This window comes from Oryx dammah, unplaced genomic scaffold (genome assembly GCF_014754425.2).
Source record: "Oryx dammah isolate SB20612 unplaced genomic scaffold, SCBI_Odam_1.1 HiC_scaffold_23, whole genome shotgun sequence".
NCBI classification, from domain to species: Eukaryota; Metazoa; Chordata; class Mammalia; order Artiodactyla; family Bovidae; genus Oryx; species Oryx dammah.
In genome coordinates this window covers 83531298-83553103 of record NW_024070207.1, presented here as the reverse complement: position 1 = coordinate 83553103, position 21806 = coordinate 83531298, and the positions used below count along the sequence as shown (strand labels likewise).

Sequence of the window (21806 nt, the reverse complement as noted above, 5' to 3'; positions counted from 1 at the left end):
AGTAGGAAAAAAAAGGATAACCTTTGGAAAGATTCTACTGGATTTAGTGACATGGGCCATGGTAGACCTTCATAAGAGAGCAGTATCAGGCAAATAGAGATAGATTGGAGTGGGTTTTAAATTAAGTGGGAAGTGGGAAAATTAAGACAGTGAAGTGCAGGTGACTCTTTTGAGACATTTATAGAGAGAAGAGAGGGAGGTGATCAGAGAGGAAGATGTTTTGGTAATTATTTTTAGAAGGAAGAGACCTGAGTATGTTTAAATGCTAAAAGAAAGGAGCAAAGGACAGACTGTAGGTTTGGTAGCAAGAAGTCCAGAACTTCCTTTTTTGGTGACTTCTGTTTACTTTATGAAGTAGGAGGTGGGGTCATCTGCTGAGGGTCAGGGATTAGATGAAGAAGGGGGATTGAGGAGAAGGGACGTTAGAAATGGCTGTTGTGGAGCATGGGAGAGGGGGCTGTCGGGAAGGCATACAAGGGTTGTGGATCAGAACGGAAGGCCTGGTGGAAGCTGGGAACCATGAGTTTTTAGTGGCACAAATCTGTGAGGTTGAACAGTTTTCTCCCACAGTGTTTAGTTGCCTGGGCACAGGCATAGAAAAGATGGACAGTTGGGCTGATTCAAAGTTGGGATGTTGCCAGGCAGATGCGACAATCCTGGGAATTGAGGCTATTGGTCAAAGGTGGCAAAATGACCATGAGATCTGATCTGAGCTGAGTGAAGAGTATGAAAGGCAAGTCCCCTATGAGCCAAGCTCTAGAGAAACTCTGGAACATTTGGAAAGGTTGATAGAAAAGAGACTGAGGATGAGCAGAGAGAGACAGACCTGAGACCGGACAGAAAGGCAGATTTGGGAAGGTTGAGCCCTTTGACTTGCCTATGCTGGACCAGGGGTGATGCGGTTGGCAGGCTGAGGAGGAATTTTTAAGGAGGAGGGCCTGGAGGGCGGTCGTAGCGAGAATAGAGGCCGGCCCTAGTTAGGGGGCGTGGCCAGGCGCAAATTCTGAGCGAGGGGGCGGGACCCAGGCAACTGGGTCCCTGCGCCGCTGTGGCTGTGGCTGCTTCAGCGACGACTCCCGCCTCTCCACCCCCCTTCTCCAGGCTCCTTCCCGCCCGCCACCGCGGAGACCCAGGCCGAGGCTGGGGAGGACGGTGAAGCCGGGCCTAGACTGTTCCCCTGCCCCCGCTGCTGGAGCATCGTCTGGAGGCATTGGCTAAGGGAGAGCCCCGCAGCCCGAGCGCGCGGCACACAGGCGCGCCCCCCGCCACCGCCATCCTCTCCTCCCTCCCTCCCCTTCCCTCTCCTTTCCTCCCCTCCGCCCCCTAGCCTCCGCTGCGGCGGGAGGAAGAACCCTTTCCGAACAGCCAGGAGAGCCTAGATCGATTCCCATTTGGGGAGAGAGAAGAGACCCTGAACTCGGAACAGACCGGCCACTCGCCCCTGGGCCACGGAAGTGGCTCACTGCTCGCGAGAGGGCCCACGCCAAGCGCAACCCCCCGACCCTCACTCAGCCGCTGCCGCATAGACAGCGCTCCCCAGAGGGCCCCCGGCCCCGCCGAACCCACTCCCTGCGCGGGGCCGGCGCCGGCGATGCCTGGCACCGCCGCGGCGGTGGCCGCGGCTACTGCTGGTACTGCCACCGCTGCCACGGCTGCTGGCCCGGGCCCGGGCTGGGGGCTAGAGTCTCCGCAGTGGGGCTGAGCCCGCAGCCCCGCCCCCCGAGCCTGAGGCCGCTGCTCCGCCGGGCGCCGGGCCTCCTCCGCCCGTGCCTCCGCCCCAGGAGCTGGAGCCGAGCGGGGAGCCCGGGACCCGCGCCCAGGCCCGGACTATGCACGGCCACCGAGCCCCGGGGGGCGCCGGGCCTTCAGAGCCCGAACACCCAACCGCGAACTCCCCCGGCGCCGCGTCACCGGCCTATGCTGACTCGGACCCTGGAGCCTCGGAACCCGGACTGCCGGTGCCCAGGGGCTCAGGCTCGGCTCTCGGCAGCCTCTTGGATCCCCAGTTTGCCGGACCCTCGGACACCAGCCTGGGCGTCGCTCCAGGCCCCCGGGTCTTGCCCTGCGGCCCCAGTCCACAACACCACCGGGCCCTACGCTTCTCCTACCACCTGGAGGGCTCGCAGCCCCGGCCTGGTGAGTGATTGAGAGAGAATGGGAGCCCAAGCCGTGGGCCTGGGAGCGAGTTCTTGTTCTCAGGGCCGGCTCGCTCACCACAGCCCTTTGACTCTTCTCAACCTCCAACCCCTTCCCTTGCTCCTCGGCCTTCTTTCAACCCCAGTCCCACCCCCACCCTCAACTCCCGCCTCCTGTCTGTCCGCTGTGCCCTCTCAACCATTGCGACCCGCTTCTCTTCTATCTGCTGAGGCTAATGGGAGAGGGAGCACTCTAAGAGAAGGGGGTAGGATTGCAAGGCAGGAAGGGGGATTTGGTTGGAGGAACTGGGGCTTGTTTGGGGGAATGGGAGAAAAGGAGTCTTCCAGTTGCCAAGCACCTACGTTGTGGCAGGCACCGGGCTGGGTGCTTTACATGGGTTTTTATTTCATCTTCAGGAGCCTCCTGTGAAGTAGATATCCATTTTGTAGGTGAGGGAACTGAGGCTCAGAGAAGTTAAGTAACCTGTCCAAGCTCACACAGCTAGTATGGAGACAGGATTCCAAAACAGATCTGTTTGAGTCCAAAGTCTATGGTCTTTCTGCTTCCCCAAACTGAGCTTGGAGACCATGAAAGTAATGCCAAGCTTTCTGCTTATGTGATTTTCTCCTGTACTATTCAGCAGCTCTGGAGTATGAGTGGAAAAAAAAAAAAAAAGAGGGATGCTGGATTGATCCAAGGTTGGGGTTTTGCCAGTGTGTGTGGCAGGAGGACAAGGGAAGGAGGGAGTGAAAGGTGCTGATGAGAGAGAAAGGTGGTCTTAAGAGGTGGACCTTGGAGATTAAGTTGGAGGGAAGGGCTGGAGGTGGTGATAGGTAGGAAGATAGCAGAAAGCTGGTGATGGTTGGAGGGGGTGGTGCAAAAGCCAGTTGTAGCAGAGCTGGAGAGGTACAGGACTACAAGGTTGGTTATGAGAAGTCAGGATGCTTGAACTTGGATTTGCAGAGTGGAGTGGCTCTAGGTCAGGCTGGGACCACTGACCACTGCCTGGAGAGGCCTTCGTGCTGCAAAGACCTGAGTGTCTGAGGAGTCCAGCAGGGCCTCCTCTATCTGGGAACATCCCATGTGGACCTGAGCCCATAGAGGAAGAACAGTGCCTTCCACTAGGCAACAGTGAAGGAGCTGTTGAGCCTCTGGGACCTCCCAGGGCCCACATCCCAGGCTCCTCAGATTTAGGGGACTGTGGACCAGCACCAGGTAGCATTAGCAAAGCATATAAGTATGAGCAACTTGTGTCCCTTGCTCTTCTTGTGACCTTGAGCTAGTCATGGAACCTCAGGGGCTCTCTCCAAATGGGCTGGAGATAAATCAGCTAACAATAGGCCTTTTAACACCCTGCCTGCATGTTGCTCCTGCTGACTTTCCAAACTCCCCTTGACAGACACTGTGTGGAGCAAGTTACTCACCCACTTCATTGCAGCACCTTCTTTCAGATCCCAAAACATGCCACGAGCACTCCCACCTCGGGGCTTTTGCATCTGCTTTTCCCTCTGCCTGGCAGCTCTTCCCCCAGCTCTCCACCTGGCTTGTTTCTTACCCTTCAGGTCTCAGCTCAAATGTCATCTCCTCTGAGAGACCTTCCTTGATCACTTTAGGTAGGGGCCCTTGTGGGTGTCCATCGAAGTTGCCAGTGCACTTCCATCCTTGCGCTTAGTACATATGCAGTTATCTTATTCTATGTGTCTACTTATTTATTGCCTGTCTTCCTCAACTAGAATGTGAGCTCCATGAGGGCAAGGGGATTGTATCTGTTTTGTTAATCATCGGATCCCCAGCAACTAGCATAGTGGCTAGCATACAATAGATGCTTAATAAATCCTTGTTGAACAGATGCAAAGGGGCCACATAGTAGGACCTCAGTAACTATTTGTCTAAGAGAAGGACAACTGAACTCTTGCCCTCCAGATACTCTTGGTATGGGAGTCAGTAGCTGGGCAGCATCTGGGCCCCTGGTCTCTGATCAATACACAGCAGTGATTCTTCCCACTCCACCAGTACTTCCAAATTACAATCACAATACCCATCATGAATCACTCCCCTCCTCCCCGCAAAAAGCGGCACAAATTTCCGACACTCAATTTTCTCAATGAAGTCCCTGCCTTAGTAGTTTAGTTCAGTTCAGTTCAGTTGCTCAGTCATGTCCAACTCTTTGCAACCCCATGGACTGCAGCATGTCAGGCTTCCCTGTTCATCACCAACTCCTGGAGCTTGCTCAAACTCATGTCCGTCGAGTCTGTGATGCCATCCAACCATCTCATCCTCTCATCCCCTTCTCCTCCTGCCTTCAGTCTTTCCCAGCATTAGGGTCTTTTCTAATGATTCAGTTCTTTGCATTAGGTGGCCAATAATTGGAGCTTCAGCATCAGTCCTTCCAATGAATATTCAGGGCTGATTTCTTTTAGGACTGACAAACAGTCAGGGTGTCTTTTTCTATTTTTTCACTTCAAGATGAGAAGTGGGAATAAGAAAGGTGTCAGGGAAGGACCTGACCTCTCATTCAACCATTCCTCACTAACTCACTGTAGGACCCTGGGTGAGTGACTTTCCTTCTTTGAGCCTCAAATTTCCTCATCTATAGAATGCCATGAGGAATCTATGAGATAGTGGTTGCAAAGCCTGCAGAATGAAATAAAATTTAAAAAAAGAAAAACCTTCTGAAGTGGAGGCGGAGGAATTACTCAGGCCCTGGCAAGACGAGCACTGAGCCATGTGATTCACAGCAGCATGGGGCGTGAGAGCCCGCCTCCCCCACTGCCTGGCCAACCCAGGAGTAGGCACAAGTGACTTGCTTCTTTCTCTACAGGACTCGCCTATAATTGGCCCAAAGAGGGCAGGGTTGGTGATTGTAGGGTGTATATGTGTGTGTGTGTGTGTGTGTGTGTGTGTGTGTGAGAGAGAGAGAGAGAGAGAGTCTTAAGTTTCAATTAAAGGGTTGAAACATTTTTAGTCCATATGTTAACATTTCTGTGTGCCTCCTGGCTTCCTCCCTCAGACTGCTGAAGCCTTTATAGAATCACTATCCTTAGGAGCCAGCGGTCCATCCTGGTGGTATATGTGTGGGGCAGTGCTTTTTAAAATAATATATTAATATCTTATCTATGGGAAAGCTTTGAATTGCTTCAAAGTGCTTTGTCTTTTAGTTACCCTGATTCCTATCCAGGGGTTGGATGATTGTTTTATGCCCATTTCCCAGGTTAATAAAATGTGAGGCCGTATTGGGTTACTGAGATAACTCAACCTCTCTGAGATACAAGAGAGTGCTTTGAGAGAGTCGGAAAGGAGTTCCCAGGTATAGGTTTGTTCATAGAGATTTGGGAAGAACCCTACCCTCTTCCTCAGCTTTGGGAATATCTTTCTAGATGCTGGTTGGGAGATAGCTTGGGACTTGACCTTAGCTCAGTTGAAAGAGTTGTAAAGCCTTAAAGCCTGGTGTTAAAGTGGGTAGTGGAAGGACTGAGTTGAGGGAGGCAGCAAGAGGGGCTGGCTTCTCCTGATTTGGAGCCTAGGGCATCATCTGTCAAGCTAAGAGTTAGAATTGGAGCTGGAAAGGTCCCTTGTCACCATCTGGTCCCGGATTTCCTAAACTAGATGAAAATTAGAATCCCTTGTTGACTTTGAAAAAGTAAATGTGATTCCCAGACTCTACCTTAGAGCTCCAGAATCTTGGGGTTGCAACCCGGGAATCAATTATGAAAACTCCCCAGGTGATTCTGATATATAGCCTAGAATGGGCACCATTCTTGAGCTGGGACCATGGAGACTCTGAGAGGCAGTTTAGCTGTGATCCTACAGTAAGTCAGTATCATTAGGATACCACATCAGCCTCTACTCTGATGTTGTTTTCCCAGGGCCCTTTTTTGGCCACCTCACCATAACTTCCAACCCTGAAGGGAGGCATGGGATCTAAGCTAAAGGGAATGAGTCAACCTCTCACCCATGTAAGCACAGACACTGGGAGCCTCAGTTTACCCTTTATGCCCAGGTCTTATGAATGGCTGCCACTTGGCCATTCAAGTTGGAAGGCAGTTACAGTTCTGGGACTCTGGGACAGAGGAAACCTTGGTATCAGCAGCATCTAGCACAAGGCCTGGCCCAAAGGAAGGGCTCTAGAAGGGTGTCAGCAAGGTTTTCGGAGCTAGGAGGAACATGGAGGCAGTTCAGGTAGGACGTTCAGTATGAGCAAAGGCACTGAGACATGAGGCATCCTGGGACAGGGGCTGACATTGGGAGAAGCAGAAAGATAAGGCTGGTGAAGGACCTTTATCCTGAGGGCAAAGGGAAATTTTGACAGGGAATGATGTGCTCAGATATGGCTGTTTGAGAATTCCCCATGGCTGTATGTGGAAGAGTGGATGGTAGGGGCACAAGAGTGGGGTTGGAGACAAGCAGGTAGGGATTGCAGTCATCCAAGCAAGAGGTGATGGTAGTTTGGATTATAGAAATGGTAGGTGCAGAAGGTAAGATTTGAGAGGTATTTTGGTGCTAACATGGACAGATCTTGGATGTAGAGGCTGAGGAAGAGCAAAAAGTCCAGGATGTTTCTGAGTTGTTTTTTGAAATCAACTACAGTGACCTGGTGGATAGTGGTGGGGCCACCTACTTGCAAGAGAAGGAACAGGTTTGAGGGAAGATACTGAGGTACATTTGAAAGCTGTTGCATTTGAGAGTCCTGGAGGGACACCTGGGTTGGAAAGCTCTGAAGAGAGGTCTAGGCCAGAGATGTTTGGGCATTTTTCCACTGTCAGTGAGTACCACCAGCCACACAGCAGCTCATGGGGAAAGTGTACATGGTTCTGGGGGCCAGTCCCATCCTTGAAGACATAGATAGTCAGGTCAGCAGAGTCACCTTCAGGTGAATCATTCATTACTTGCCCAAAATTTGCCTTAGAAATGCCATTTGGGATGGGGGGAGGAGCAGTTTTTAAAGAATATTTGCATAAAGCTGAGATCCATTTCACATATACCCAGGGTATTGGCTGTTGCACAGAATGAAGGGAGTACTCCTGAAAAGCAAACCAAACATTAGTAAATTCCTGTGACTCCCTCCATGTTTTCCCTGCTGAGGGCATCCTGAGAGGCCTTAAAGGAAGGTTGCTCATGGAAAGGAGAAGAGAGAACTCCTGAAAGGAGGGGGCGGTAGGCTCTGCTGGTGGTTTTTGGAGAGCAGCAGTTTGAGATTCCAGAGGAGTGTCTGAGAAAGGACCCAGATTTGGTTCCTAGTCACCTGGGACCTCCCAAACAAATACAACAAAGGTAGCTACAAAAAAGACTAAAAGAATTGAAGTCTCCAATTGCAGATGGTTGGCGCCCCCATTCCTCCACCCTTTCAGGTTCCTCTGCCTCTAGGGGATGGCCTCGCTGGGGCTACTTGGTCCTTCAAGGGTGAGTGGTAGCTAACAGTGCCCCAGACAGATGCCAGCCATGGCTTTCTAGAGGCCAGTTAGCTAAATGCCTTAGGCAGATGTGGAGCTGGCCAGACACTGTCTGAGTGTGGCTAGGACCTGTCTGGAAAGAGGACAGGAAGTGTAGTCTCCTGATGCCCAGCCCGGAAGAATTAACTGCCCTCAACTGTAGAGAGCAGTCTTCCCTGGAGCAGTGAGTTCAGCCTTTTCAGGGTCCAATACCCAGTTCCTTGGACCTGGAAGGCATGACGTCTCCAAAAGATACCTCAACACAGAAGACTGGAGACAGGGATGAGGCTAGCAGCAGAAGGAACTCAGCACTCCTGATTCACTGTGCCCTCAGGCTTCCCTTCCCACCACAACACCTTCATTTCCCCATTTGTAACGTCGAGGACCTGTTCATCACATTTGTCTGGTATATAATAGGGCATCAATAAGTTATTGCTGAGCAGATGGGGCAGAGTGAAAGAGAGGAGGGAGGAGGACATTTCTTTATTTAACAAACATGTATTGAGTACCTACTTTTTGCTTGGCCCTCTGAGTTGCTGGCTGGACAACAAGGCAGGCTCAGTCCCTGTCCTCGTGGAGCTCCTTTCTAGCAGGGAAGATATGACAGGTAATTCCAAGCACAGATGCTGCAGGAACAGATGAAGAGGGGCCAGGCAGGTAAAAGAGAGGACACTTGATCTGAGATATGAAGGATAAATAGGAATCCAGAGGTAAGGAGAAGCAGAAAAGCTGTTCAGGCCCACGAGAATGACATGTGCCAAAGCCCCAGGCAGAGGAGAGCACTTTCGAGGAACAGACAAGAGGCCTTTGTGCCTGGAGGGTGGGGGTGGGGAAGTATTCTCTAGCTGGGCCTTACTTGTCCCTGCACTCAGGAGTTTTGGAGTTCACTCCAGAGGCAATGGGAGACCATCACCAGGCTGCAAAAATTGAAGGGGATTGTGTTTTCATAAGCTGGTTGTGGTGTGGAGAATACCTCAGGAGGACCCTGAGGACGGGAGGGAAACCAGTTAGGAGGCTGGCCTGGGAAAAATAGCCTATGGATTCCTACCCTCCGAAGAAGTTGAGTCTACAGGACTTGGGGGCTGGCTGGACTCAAGTGAGTTGAAGGAGCAGGAGGAGTCTCAAAGAAAGCTTAGGGACTGGCTTAGGGAACTGGGTGGCTGGAGGTGCAGTTCCTGGGGTGGGGAAGCAGGAGGAGGAGCCACTAGGAGCTGGGGTAGAGCTGGGGTTTAGAATGCACTGAGTCTGAGGAGCCTGGAAAAGGGGCATCTGTGTGGCAGTGCCCAGTCAGTGTCAACTGTGTCCATCTGGGCCCCAGACTAAGGATGGGAGGGTGAAGGGCACAGGTGTGTGGCTGAGGCCCAGAGAGGGAACTGAAGGCTTTTCCCATTGCTGTTGCTGGCAGCTTTCAGCCCTCAGCGGCACTTCCACTGAGAAGGGGTTAAGTCAGGGAGGGAGGGCTCCTGGAGAAAGCAGGAAGGGTGGGACTGGCAGTACGGCCCCAAGAAGCTCAAGCTGGCATAGAAGCTCTTCTGCCTGGGCCTTCTACGCCCTTGCCACCTCCCACGCTGCTGCCTTCAACTTCACCTTCACCTTCCCTTGCCCCCCCTTCTGCAGCTTCCCTACTCGCCTAGACTGGGCCTCCCTGCCTAATGCGTTCCAGGTGTAGCCACGGCCCCTCCCCCACCGGGACACAGGGGAGGGGGGCAGGGAAGGTGCTGGGCTCTTTCACACTGCATCTCTTCAGGACTTCAGGACTTTGAGTCTCCAGACAGCTTCTGTCTCCGGAGAACCCCTTTCTCTCGTGTCCCTGGCAGGGGCAGGCAGTGGTGAGAGCCCCCCCCACCAGCTCTGCCACTTTCTACTTTCATGTGATCCTGAGCAAATCACCTCATCCCTCTGAACTTCGGCTTTCTCATCTACAAAATGGAGTTAGCATCCTCACCTCCTAGGGTTGTTAGGATTAAATGCCACAAGTAGAGCACATTGTAGCCATGTTCAACAAGTGGCCCTGGTCTGCCCTTTTTGTCCCCTTTGCCTCTCCGGGCCTGCATCTCTCAGTGTCACTGTCTCTCTTCTGACTCGCCCCACCCCTTTTTTCCTGACTCCCTCTCTAGCTGTCCAGATTTCTGGGTCTCTGTAGTCTTCCTGTCTTTGTCCCGGTCTCTCTCTGTCTTTTTCCCCTCATGATTTCTCTGTGTCACCAAATCTCAATTTTGACCAGGCCTCAGGGAAGTAGGGAGGAGGGATGGGTAAGTGTTGGGGGCTCTGGGGTCACACACAGCAGGGGTCAGAAGGGCCATTCCCCAGTGGCTTTGTCCTCAAGGGGAGGGAAATCCCAGCCAGCGTGGCAGCCCCAGCACTGGGTAATTACTGCCCCCAGTGCTCCCAGCTGCAGCTCCACTCCCTTCCCTTCCTGTCCTCTTAAGTCCCCAGCCCCTCCCTGGGGGTGGAGCTACCACTCCCAGCCTTCTCTGGCCTCAGGTCCAGAGACTCTGGGAGGAGTGGTTAGGCCTTCACAGTAATCCAGAAACTGGAAGAGGGATAGGCTGTCTGTGCTCCCTTGCGGCTGTTGTGTGTGTGTGTGTGTGTGTGTGTGTGTGTGTGTGTATGTATGTATGCACATGAGGGCACATGTGCCTGGCTGCCTGTTTTTGTCTCCATGGGTCTGTTTTGTGTATATCCTAATGTTCTTATTATTATGTATTTCCACGTGTATGTTATTATATATCCATGTGTTTCTGTGTGTGTCTCTAGGTCTGCATATGTTAAGTGTTCCTGTATTCCTGTTTTGTGTCACCTTGGCTCTGTCTGAGCCCTTGAGCCTTTTCCAGTTGTTTCTGTATGTGGGTCTCTGTATGTAGACTGTGTATATGTGTTTCTGTGCTAGTGCCTATCTCTGCGTGGCCCCTATGGGTCTGTATCTTGGTGGCAGTGGTTGGTGGAGGACGAGAGTGCCTGCCTGTCTTTTGGCCTTTTTGGCCCCTTCCTTCTATTCTTTCCTATTCTTACAAACCCAGGATTCTATTCACTGTGCCCTTCAAACACATGCTTCACCGCCCCACCTCTAGTATCCAAACCTTTACTCAGTTTTCTTCCCTTGCCTGCAGGACTGTACCCAGTCCATCTATATGTGAAAAAACACTTCCTGGACGACTGAACTCAAAACCTGTTTCCTTTAGAAAGTTCTCTTCCCTCCCCCTCTCTTCAATGTGATTTCTTTCCCAATTCAGCAGACATTGAGTGAGGATGTGCTCTGTGACTCTGGACACAAACACACTTGGGATCCAATCTCAGTTCAACCACTTCCTCAGGCAAGTTATTTTGTTTCTCTGTGCCTCAGTTTCCTCATCTATAAAATGGAGCTAATAGCATACAGAGTTGTTAGGATGGTGCCATATAGGAAACAATGCCTGGAACAGAGTAGGAGCTCAACAAACAGTTGAATCCTCATACCTTATATCCTCCACAAAAAAAGTAAGCACCTTGAGTTCCAGAGAGTTCTAAAAGTTCTTGCAATCTCCTGCTTTTTTTCACCAGGCATCCTAAATAGGGCAGAAGACAAGACAGAACAAAAGGCAGATTCCAGTTCAGGGAACTGCTGACAAGTATTGCATGAGCCAGCACTCTGAAACTGCTCAGGTCCCTAGGAGACTGGGCCCTTCCAGAGGGTGGAGGAGAGACTCCAAAGCTCCCACCCCAGGGCCATAGCATGTCAGATAGAGCAGGAAGTAAACAGCAGACGTGGAAGGGGCCTTAAGGACCATCCAACTCAGGTATTGCAAAGTGGTGGCCCACAAGTTGAATCTGACTCACAAATTTCATTTGACCTACTCAGTGTTTTTAAAATTAGGAAATTTCACGCAAAAATCTGGATTTCTGATTTTCTTGAAATATTGGAAGACCTGAAAATGCAGGGGCCCTGTTACTGCAAGGTGACAATTAGAAAAAGGGGAGAAGCTGCTGTCCCTGCTTTAAGTGAGGCATGGTGCTGCTGCTAAGTCGCTTTAGTCGTGTCCGACTCTGTGCGACCCCATAGACGGCAGCCCACCAGGCTCCCCCGTCCCTGGGATTCTCCAGGCAAGAACACTGGAGTGGGTTGCCATTTCCTTCTCCAATGCATGAAGGTGAAAAGAGAAAGTGAAGTCGTTCAGTCGTGTCTGACTCTTAGCGACCCCATGGACTGTAGCCTACCAGGCTCCTCTGTCCATGGGATTTTCCAGGCAAGAGTACTGGAGTGGGGTGCCATTGCCTTCTCCGTGAGGCATATGCTCTCTAGTTTACCCCCACCCTCACCATCCTCTATTGTTGTCCCGTTTTACAGAAAGGTTCTCACTTTACACAAGGGTCCACACTTTACAGAAATGTTTTTCACTTTACAAAAGGAACCTTATTTTACAAAAGAGTTCCTCCATTTTACAGAACAGTATTGTATTTCATCAGATTCCATTTACAGATGTCATGCATTTCACAAAAGGGTCTTTATAGAATGCTCCTCACTTTATAGAAAGTCACTCCACTTTGAGGAAACCTTCTCCACATTGCAGAAATTGAATATTGCAAAGAAATTGAAGAAATTTTTTCCATTTTTATCAGAGACCTCTGTTTTACAGAATGTTTCTCCAGTTTTCAAAAGGGAACACTCTAGGAAGCTCCTTACTTTCCAGAATGGCTCCCACTTTCCTAAAATGCCTTCACTCTGCAGAAGATGCCTCCATTTTTCTGCAGAGTCCTTATGTTCACAAGACCAGTCCACTTCAAGGAAGGACTCTGAGCTAGCCAGAGGGTTCCTATAGACAGCTCCCCCTGCACTTCTCATACTTGACAGAGCTTTGTGTTGAAACTTTCAGAGAGAACATCTGCCAGGCCAAACAAGTTTGGCTGCAAAAGCAGAGCAGTGCAGCTGGGCTGGACCTCACATTCAAGGGGCTGGTGGAAAGAGGTGGGGCAGCTACCCCACCTTTATCCTCTGCTTTTTTCTCAAGCTGAGGGGCTCCCCTTCCCCACCCCCAACAGAGCTGGCTTCCCAAAGGACACTTTCTTATTTGCTGTTCTTTTCCACTCCCTCTTCTTTCCCCTCCCCACCCCACCCCCAGGAATTCAGCTGTCTCAGGGGCCTATCTCACACCCTGGAGAGGCAGGAATCTGGGGGTTGCTGAGAGAAGCATGCACTGGGGGTCAAGAGGCCTGAGTGCCAGGGCTGGCTTCTGCCCACAGTAGCATCTCACCAGTTCCTACAATGAGAAGCACACAATACTCTCCCCATTTTTCAGATGGGGAAATTGGGGTCCAGAGTTGTGAAGCAATCCCCCAGGTCACCAGGGAGTTAATGGCTGAGTTCCAGTCTGCGGCCCTATTAGCTGTCTTGAGATTAAGCCAAGGCTACAGCTGGGAGAAGGGAGAGGGGGTGCTGCTGGCCAGGGAAGGGGAGAACTGGGAGCTGAAATTCCCAGAAAGAGGTGAGGGTCCAGTTCCAGTGGAAAAGTCCTTGTCCTCAAACTCAGCTATGGGGTAGACCTACTCTGCCAGTAAGCCCAGAAGCACATGCTCAGAGCACCTGCCAATCAGTGCCATGAAGGTACCAAAACAATTTCTGGAATGATTTTGCTATTTCAGTACCAATAAGTTGTCATGAGAAAATTCCAAACTCTGTTATACTTCTTGAAACTTATGATTGCATTTGGTTTCTATATTTTAATTGAATTTGAATGGAGGATGAGGTACCATTGTCTTTTCTCTGCCATTCTGTCTCTAGTAGAAATCCCGCCCTGATCTGAGGAACTGTCAGAGAGTGGGGCTGGATTCTGTGTTCATCTGTGACTGGGTTTGCATGTGTTTCTCGGTATGTTGATAGCTTTGTGTTGGGTTGCAGCCTGTGGCACGTGGGTTTATATATCTGTGTGCATAGTTTTGTTTCTTTGTGGATGTGCAGTTGTATTGGCTTTCAAGTTCAAGCCACATTGCTGGGGGGCTGGGGGCACTATGTGCTGTCCCTTCTTTGTTTCATGGACTCCTCAAAACCAGGGGGCTGTGATTGTTATCCTATTTTCCACACAAGGAAACTGAGGCTCAGATAGATGGAGAGACTTGCCCAGGGTCACACAGTTAGTAAGTGAGGGTGTTGGGATTTAACTGAGGTCTGTGTTACTCCTGAGCCAGATAGTCCTAGTGAAGGCTTCACAACATCTTAATCCATGCAGTTTGGTCAGCAAGTGTGATCAAGCCACCCTTCTTTGGAATAGTCAAGTACCACAGGTTTTTAAATTGTTGACTTTTTTTTTTTTTTTTAGTAAATAAGACCAGATTCAAGCTTATACCTGAAATAATGTCACTGTCGTGAGCACTCAGGCACCCACTGAAGGGAAGTTGGGTAGAACCCACAGCTTGCCTCGTGCCACCTCAGAGACCTGGCTCCACTTCATTTATTAGAATCCCTTCTCAACTAGAGCTTTTGGAATTCACCCCAAAAAAGTAGATTTGAATTTCAAATGTACAACAAAAAATTTTTAGTATAGCATAATACATTTGGGGGCTTCCTTGGTGGCTCAGTGGTAAAGAACCCACCTGCCAATGCAGGAGATGCAAGTTCTATCCCTGGGTTGGGAAGATCCCCTGGAGAAGGAAATGAGAACCCACTCCAGTATTCTTGCCTGGAAAATCCCATGGACAGAGGACCCTGGTGGGCTACAGTCCATGGTGGTCACTAAAAGTCAGACACGACTTAGCGACTAAAACAATAAACAACAGCAACAAATACGTTTTTACTTTAAGTATGCATGACATATGCTTATACTAAGACATTATTCATTGCTTATCTGAAAGTCAGACGTAACTAAGCATCCTGTATTTTATCTGGCCATCCTGTCCCTGGCCTCTCCCTCCCTTGAGCTTCCCCAGTCCCGACAGGCTGACCCCTTTGCACTTCCTGAGCCGCACTTAGATTTTCCTGAATGAGAGTCTCTTGTCTTTGAGATTGGGAGCTCCCTGAGGGTCAGGATCAAGATTGCCCTTCGGCCTGCTGAGGGCCTGTTGGAGGGTTTGCCCCACCTCACAGCAGAGCAGGGGCTGTACCTAGGCATCCTAGTGTGCCCAGGGTGTGTTTCCCATTAGCAACAAGAGATATCTGAGTGTTAGTATGTGTGTACACCCTGTGCTGCACACGTTGCATGTGGACCTGTGAGCAGCTCTGTGGTTCTCACTGGGTCTTTGCAGTTTTCCTCACTGCCCCCCCAACTCAGACCATGGACCAAACCTGTGCCCCCTGCAGTGAAAGCCTTTGGTCAAGTGACTTTCTATGGGGGAGGGTGCCCTTTGTGGCCTCTATTCTGATTGGTACTGGGGGCTCTGGTAAACCCAGTGGTCAAGGGACAGTGCTGGTGGAAGACCTTATCAGGTGTGTGGGTGTGGGTGCAAGTGTGAGAGAGAATATTATGGATTATCAACCATAAAAAATGGACTGGAAGATTTCCCTGGCAGTCCAGTGGTTAAAATTCCACTTCCACTGTAAAGTGTGCAGGTGTTTTTTTTTTTTATTAATTTAATTTTAATTGGAGGATAATTGCTTTACAATATTGTGTTGGTTTCTGCCACACATCAACATGAATCAGCCACAGGTATATATATGTCCCTTTCCTCTTAAACCTCCCTCCCACCTCCCACCCCATCCCACCCTTGGTTGTCACAGAGCACTGGGTTGAGTTTGCTGCATCATACAGCAAATTCCCACTGGTTATCTATTTTACATATGGTAATACATATGTTTCAATGCTACTCTCTCAATAAAGGGGTGCAGGTCTGAACCCTGGTCAGGGAAGTAAGATCCCATATGTCAAGCAGCTTGGCCCCAAAAAATTAATTTAAAAAATGGACTGGAGAAAATCAATGCAGGACTTAAGGAGGTGGAGATGGGGTGGGGCAGTGGGAAGAGCTCTGGTATCTAGGGCAGGGGAAGAACCCCCCTGGGAGCTCCCTAAAGGCAGACATAGAATTTTCACCTTCTCCAGCACCTAGTCTACTGGGCTCAGAGCAGGGCTCAGAAGTATTCAGGGGACTAAACTAAGCCAAGGAAAGCCAGAGAGTTCAGCATGGTCATGAGGGGCCATAGAGAACTAGCTGGGAAGCTTCTATTTTCCCCATGGGCAATGGGGAGTTCATGGCAGGTTCTTTTTTTTTTTTTTTTAATTTTTACTTTACAATTTTGTATTGGTTTTGCCATACATTGACATGAATCCACCACAGGTATACATGCATTCCCAAACATGAACCCCCCTCCCACCCCCCTCCCCACAACTCTCTGGGTCATCCCCGTGCATCAGCCCCAAGCGTGTCATATCCTGCATCAGACATAGACTGGCAATTCGATTCTTACATGATATTATACATGTTTCAATGACATGGCAGGTTCTTGTGCAGTAAGTGGTATGACTTGAGCTGGAGGTCCATTAGCCACTTAGAGGGAGCGACACATGGAGCCATGGGGGACACTAAGGGGAAACATAGGAGAAGACAGGAAAATGTAGGCAGAGGAACATGGAGTGAACACTGCAATAGGAAAGAGAGGGATCTTCTATCTTCTTCCCTCAGTGGAGCCCTCCCTGGTTCTCGGCCAGGCTCAGGCTCCTGAATTGAAGCCCTGTTGTCATAATCTGTGGGCAGGCTTGGGGGTGTTGTTCTCACCAGCTGCACTGGCTGCTGACTTTCTGAAGCACTGGGGCACACCTCTGCCCCTGTAGTTTCCCCTCTTTCCCAGCTTCCTCTTGGAAAGCAGAGTTAAGAAGTCTGGTCTCAGATCAGTCTGCTGCAAGTCTGTCACTGACTTGCTATGTGACCTTGGGCAAGTCACTGCCCCTCTCACTGCCTTCATCTCTTCGCTAGAATCTGCCCCTCTCACCTAGGAATCCACGGTGTCCCTGAATATATCAGTCCCATTCTCCAGGGCTGCCTGCAAGGAGGCAGAGAGAAAGGAGAGGCAAGCCCACCTGTGAGCTCCCAGGTGAAGTGGGTGGGAAGGGAGCAGAGAGTGAACCAGAGCAGGGCCACAGAGTGTGGCATGGTTACCCTATCCCCAGGACAAACAATGGAGAAAGAGAGAGGGGTCCTAACTAGAGAGGGGCTTGACCGCCCTGGATGGACTGGGTAGGGAGGGCTTACCCAGGGAGGCCTACCTGCTTTGAGGTATGGAGACAGGGCCAGGTGCGTGCCTCCAGGCTCAAGGAGGCAGACAAAAGGTACCTGCTGGGACTCTGGCACCCGTGTGTGTTACCCTGAGAGGGGTCTGCATGGTGGGTGTCTGGCTTTGCTCTGTGGATCTCTGGCCCTGTCAGCTGTTCCCTCTCTGTCTCTCACTTTCTCTGGCCATGTGGTCTCTGTATGTCTCTGTATGTGCCGCCCTCAAGGTGATTCATCCTCATCAACCCCACACCCAGGGGAAGGGCAGGGCACGACCAGGCCAGGATATGCTGAGCAGGGCAGGGTAAGCAGCCCAGCTGAGCTGAGAGGAGCACCTCCTCCCTCCCAACCAGGGCCCTGCCTGCTGTGGGAAAGGAAGTGAGGAAACTGCACCCAAAGCCAGGTACTGAGTTGGGGAGGGGGGCTCAGCCCAGGGCCTAGGGCACCTTGTTCCTTCAGGGCTGGGAGGGGACCATGGCCTGAGACCCCGGGGCCTTTGTGACTGGACTGTGGCCTGATGGAGTCAGAGACCCTGGGAAGCTGTTGGAACCCTATGGGTTGGGCTACTCCCTCCCTCCAGGACTAGAAGACCTGAAATTTCCTGCTGCTCTTTTTGCCTGTGACCCAGTGGAGTATTTCTGTGTTGTAGCTGTATGTTTTTGCAACAGAGGCTGCATGTGACACCATGACTATGTAGACCAGGAGGCAAATGTCGTGTGTATACCTGAGCCCCTAAGACCCAGGGGCTCCACGGACATGTTTGTTTCATGAGTATGACATAGTAAGTTACGCCATGTGTGATTGTATGTCTGTGATTTGGGGTACATGGTGGCAGGTGACTTTGTATTGTTTAGTCATTGTGCAAGGTTGTATATGACATGGTATAATAACCCCCGATGGCTATAGTCTTGTGACTGTGTGAACCATTTGCAGGTGTAAACCTGTAACACCATATCCTGGTGTGTATGACACTGTGGCCCTGAGATTGTGAGATACAGTGTAAATGGCACTGTATATCTTTATGACTCAGTGGAACCATATTTGAGGAGTATGTAAGTGGGTTTATGATGGTAAGTGGTTAGGTGATTGTTATATGAGGCTATGTGTGAAATTGTAGATTTGCCACTATGTGACTTGTGTCTTTGTGACTGTGCATGGCCATGTTTGCCAGTGCATGTAATACTGTGAGGCTGTATGATAATATGTAAAGCTGTGACTATGGGTCTTTGTGACTGTGTGTGACCAGGCTTTCAGAAGCGTGATAGCATGATTGGATGTTTGAATTTTGTGTCCCCAAAGTTAAGTGAAACAGTGTGAATAACACCTGTGTCTCTGTGACTGAGTGAACCCATTTGTGACTGGTCACATATGAAACTGTGACACAGGGTAACAGACTCTCGGTGGCTATGAGAGGTCATGTGACTGTGGCATAGCAAAATTGGCACCATGTGTGGGTGGGAGTTCTGGGGGCTCTTGGTTGCCACTCCCTCTCTTGTCCTGACACCTTTTTGCTGCATCCTTCCCTACACGATGGTCTTTCATAGCTCTCTTCTACCCACAGGCTGGTCACCCAGCTCGTCAAACTGCCATCCGGGGCTTGCCCTCTCTACTCTGCTCTGCTTCCTCCCTGACTTCTCTGTCATCTGAGACCTGCCACACACAGATCCCTGCCCAGGCAGGCCACACTCCTTCCCTTAGAATGTGTCGTCCCTGGGTGCAGAGGTCCCCTCACACCTCCCAGACTGAATCTTCTCACTTCAGGGTGACCATCATCTCCCCCAGGACCAAAGACAGAGGTGCGTTTAGGGACCCCAGGTGAAGGAAGAGGGACAATGCAGAAAGGCCTCACTTTCGTGAATTTTTTTGCCTGGTGTCTAAAGCTGTTCCTGTAACCTGAACTCTACATGCTGGCTGTGTGTGGGGTGTGTAGGTGTGGAAATAGAGGAGGATAGTACAGATTAGTGAGAAGCTGGGATTTTAAGAAGCAAAACTTTTATTCATGAAATATAATTTCATTATTTTCAGCTATATAAAACTGTAGAAAAGGAAGTCCAGATATCCTCAGGAACTGAAGAGAAAATGTGAAGAACAGTCTAGGCTCAGCATCTCATTATGGCTATATAAACAATGGTGCAACCATGTACACAAACCGTAGGCTTCTCGTGCCTGCCCCCAGCCTGGTTAAACTCCCTAGTAATGATGCCTGCTGACATACAAGAAATCAATGTACTAACCACAAAGAACTCTTGTCTGTTAATGAAAACAGCTAGCCACAACCCTGGGCCTGGCTCCCCATCTGACTGCTGGAGTAAAGGTTTCCCAGAAAGACAGTGTAGCCAGGAGAGGGGTTCAGGGGAACTCAATACCACAGGTACCTGCTAAGACATACAACTTTCCAGTCTCCTTTGGGATAATCAGTTGCTTAACACCCAGTTTCTCCCTTTCTGCAGGGATGCACCAGGGAAACCGGATCTTGGTTAAAAGTTTGTCCCTTGACCCTGGCCAGGGCCTTGAGCCTCATCCAGAAGGTCCCCAGCGACTTCGCTCAGACCCAGGCCCCCCCACTGAAACCCCCAGCCAGCGTCCTTCGCCACTGAAGCGGGCACCGGGTCCAAAGCCACAGGGTAAGTGGTTCCAGAGAGGGGATAAAGAAATGGCCCAGGAGAGGGGACAGAGGAGGGGAAAGGTTTGCCAGTGGCCGAGGAGAAGGCTTGTTAGAAGGACAGGAAGCACCACAGTCTAGGAGCAGAGGGCTGTGACCTGAAGCTAATGAGCACATAACTGGCATCTCACCTTGGGCCAGTTCTGTGCCTGTCTCAGGCAAAGGTGCAGACCGGGGGTTTGTGGAGGGGCTTGTGGCCTAGCTGCAACAGCCAACTTCAAACTCAGCCTACTGGGATCTCCCCTCTTTATCCCATCCATCTCTCTAGTCCCCCCGAAGCCCAGCTACCTGCAGATGCCCCGGATGCCCCCACCACCTGAGCCCATCCCACCCCCACCATCACGCCCACTACCTGCAGACCCCCGAGTAGCCAAGGGCCTGGCCTCCAGGGCAGAGGCCAGCCCCAGTTCTGCAGCAGTATCCTCACTGATTGAGAAATTTGAAAGGTGAGTCCAGCTCCTGGGGGACCCTGTGGCGGGAGGGTGGGCCTGGAATAGAAAGGACAGTTGTAAGACAGGCCTCTCAGTCAAGCTCATGCCCTGCCTCCATGTGTGTCTACCACCCACCTCAGAGAGCCTGTGATTGTTGCCTCGGATAGGCCAGCCCCTGGCCCCAGCCCAAGTCCCACAGAGCCAGCCATGTTGCCACAGCCACCCCCACAGCCACCAGTGCCCCAGCTCCCTGAGGGCGAGGCATCCCGCTGCCTGTTCCTGCTGGCTCCCGGGCCCCGGGATGGCGAAAAGGTACCCAATCGGGACAGCGGCATTGACAGCATCAGCTCACCATCCAACAGCGAGGAGACCTGCTTCATCAGTGATGACGGGCCCCCTAGCCACGGCCTCTGCCCTGGGCCCCCTGCCCTGGCCAGTGTCCCTGTTGCCTTGGCCGACCCCCACCGGCCGAGCTCCCAGGAGGTTGATAGTGACCTGGAGGAGGAGGACGACGAGGAGGAGGATGAGAAGGACAGAGAAGTCCCAGCACCCCTGATGGAGAGACAGGAGTCCGTGGAGGTACTGACCCACATTCACCGAGAGGCAGGACTGTGTGGAGAAACCAGAAGCCTGGCTTTTACACTTGGTTCTTTCCCCAGCTCAGTATTTCTCAAAACAGGGCATTTTTTCCACTTGGAATGTTTGGTTTCCCTGGTCCCCTGGTACTAAATATCAGTAGCAGACCTGTACCTTGTCCCTGCATCACTGTAACTACAAAAATGACCATTCATAGTTCCAAGTGCCCATGAGGAAAACTGTTATACCCTCATCTGAGAACCACCAGCTGGGCCTCAGTTTTTCCATCTTAAAGATGGGCATTCTGGTTGGGGATCTTTAGTGTCCTGCTCCAGCTGAAGAATCCCCAGATTCAGTAGCTATGTTAGGTTGGGCGAGTTTCTGCTGTCCCACCATAACCTTAGTTTCCTTATTTGTAAAATGGAAAGTCTCACATCCAGAGAGACTTTCAGACAGCCAGCCTCTGGAAGGGCACAAGAACTTAGAGCCCCCTAGGAGCCTGAGGCTGTGGGACAAAAGCTCTCTGCAGCAGGAATCCCTTTCTGTGCCCCAGCAGCCTAACACTGCTTCTGAGGCATCCTTGCACTTAATTAGGTCGTAGCCAGAATACCTGTGTCACCAGAACCCAGCTCAGATGTGGGGGCCAAGGTCTGGGACTCAGCAAATATGTGTCCAGTAAACAGGCAAGAAGGCCAACAGGCAATGAGTTTTATACATTTTTATTCTTTTGGGTTTTCCTCACGCCCCAGGTACTCAGCAAGCCTTCACTGACAATGAACTGAGTGGGTGAATAATTTATTAATCCATAGTCTGCTATGTTTCACTTACATTAAATCATTTAGTTGACTAAATTACAAATGGACTTAGGTCCTGTTATTACCTGTATATGTAGATGAAAGAGACTTAAATACAGAGCATTTATACAACTTATTCAAGCTAGTAAATGGCAGAGCTACAATTTGAACCTAGCTAGGAAGTCTGACTTTCTAGCCCACACCTTACCCACTACACTATGCAGAATGAATAGAGGGAGCAGGTGGCCTGGTGAATGAGTGGCTGAATGAGAAGTACACAGTATCAGAATTGAGGGGTGGCCTTTATGACACGCAGGGGAGTTGGAGTGAAACTGTGGAGCTTATGGCTTCAGGGATGGGAGGTATAGTTATCTTTAAGTGGCATTAGGTATAGAGCAGCATTTATGGTATTCTGAGAATTCTAGGGGTTTGGGTGAAGGTTAGGGTACAGGATGATAGACCAGCAGTTGCCTCTTCTCTCTTCAGTTGACTGTGCAGCAGAAGGTGTTCCACATTGCCAATGAACTCCTGCAAACTGAGAAGGCTTACGTTTCCAGGCTCCATCTCCTGGATCAGGTGATTGGTCCTGCAGGGGCACCAGGGCACCAGG

The 21806-nt window shown here is 50.8% G+C and overlaps 1 protein-coding gene across 1 annotated transcript in view; it reads left to right on the top strand.

Moving 5' to 3' along the window:
• Window positions 1–1668: 1668 nt before the first annotated feature.
• FGD1 (FYVE, RhoGEF and PH domain containing 1) overlaps window positions 1669–21806 on the top strand; it is a 37614-nt gene continuing 17476 nt past the window's right edge. Inside the window, exons 1-5 of the mRNA XM_040266052.1 lie at window positions 1669–2136; window positions 19184–19357; window positions 19664–19841; window positions 19967–20405; window positions 21683–21772. Coding sequence (XP_040121986.1) covers window positions 1830–2136; window positions 19184–19357; window positions 19664–19841; window positions 19967–20405; window positions 21683–21772 — 1188 coding nt within the window. The 5' untranslated portion in view covers window positions 1669–1829. The remainder of the gene's footprint in view (window positions 2137–19183; window positions 19358–19663; window positions 19842–19966; window positions 20406–21682; window positions 21773–21806) is intronic.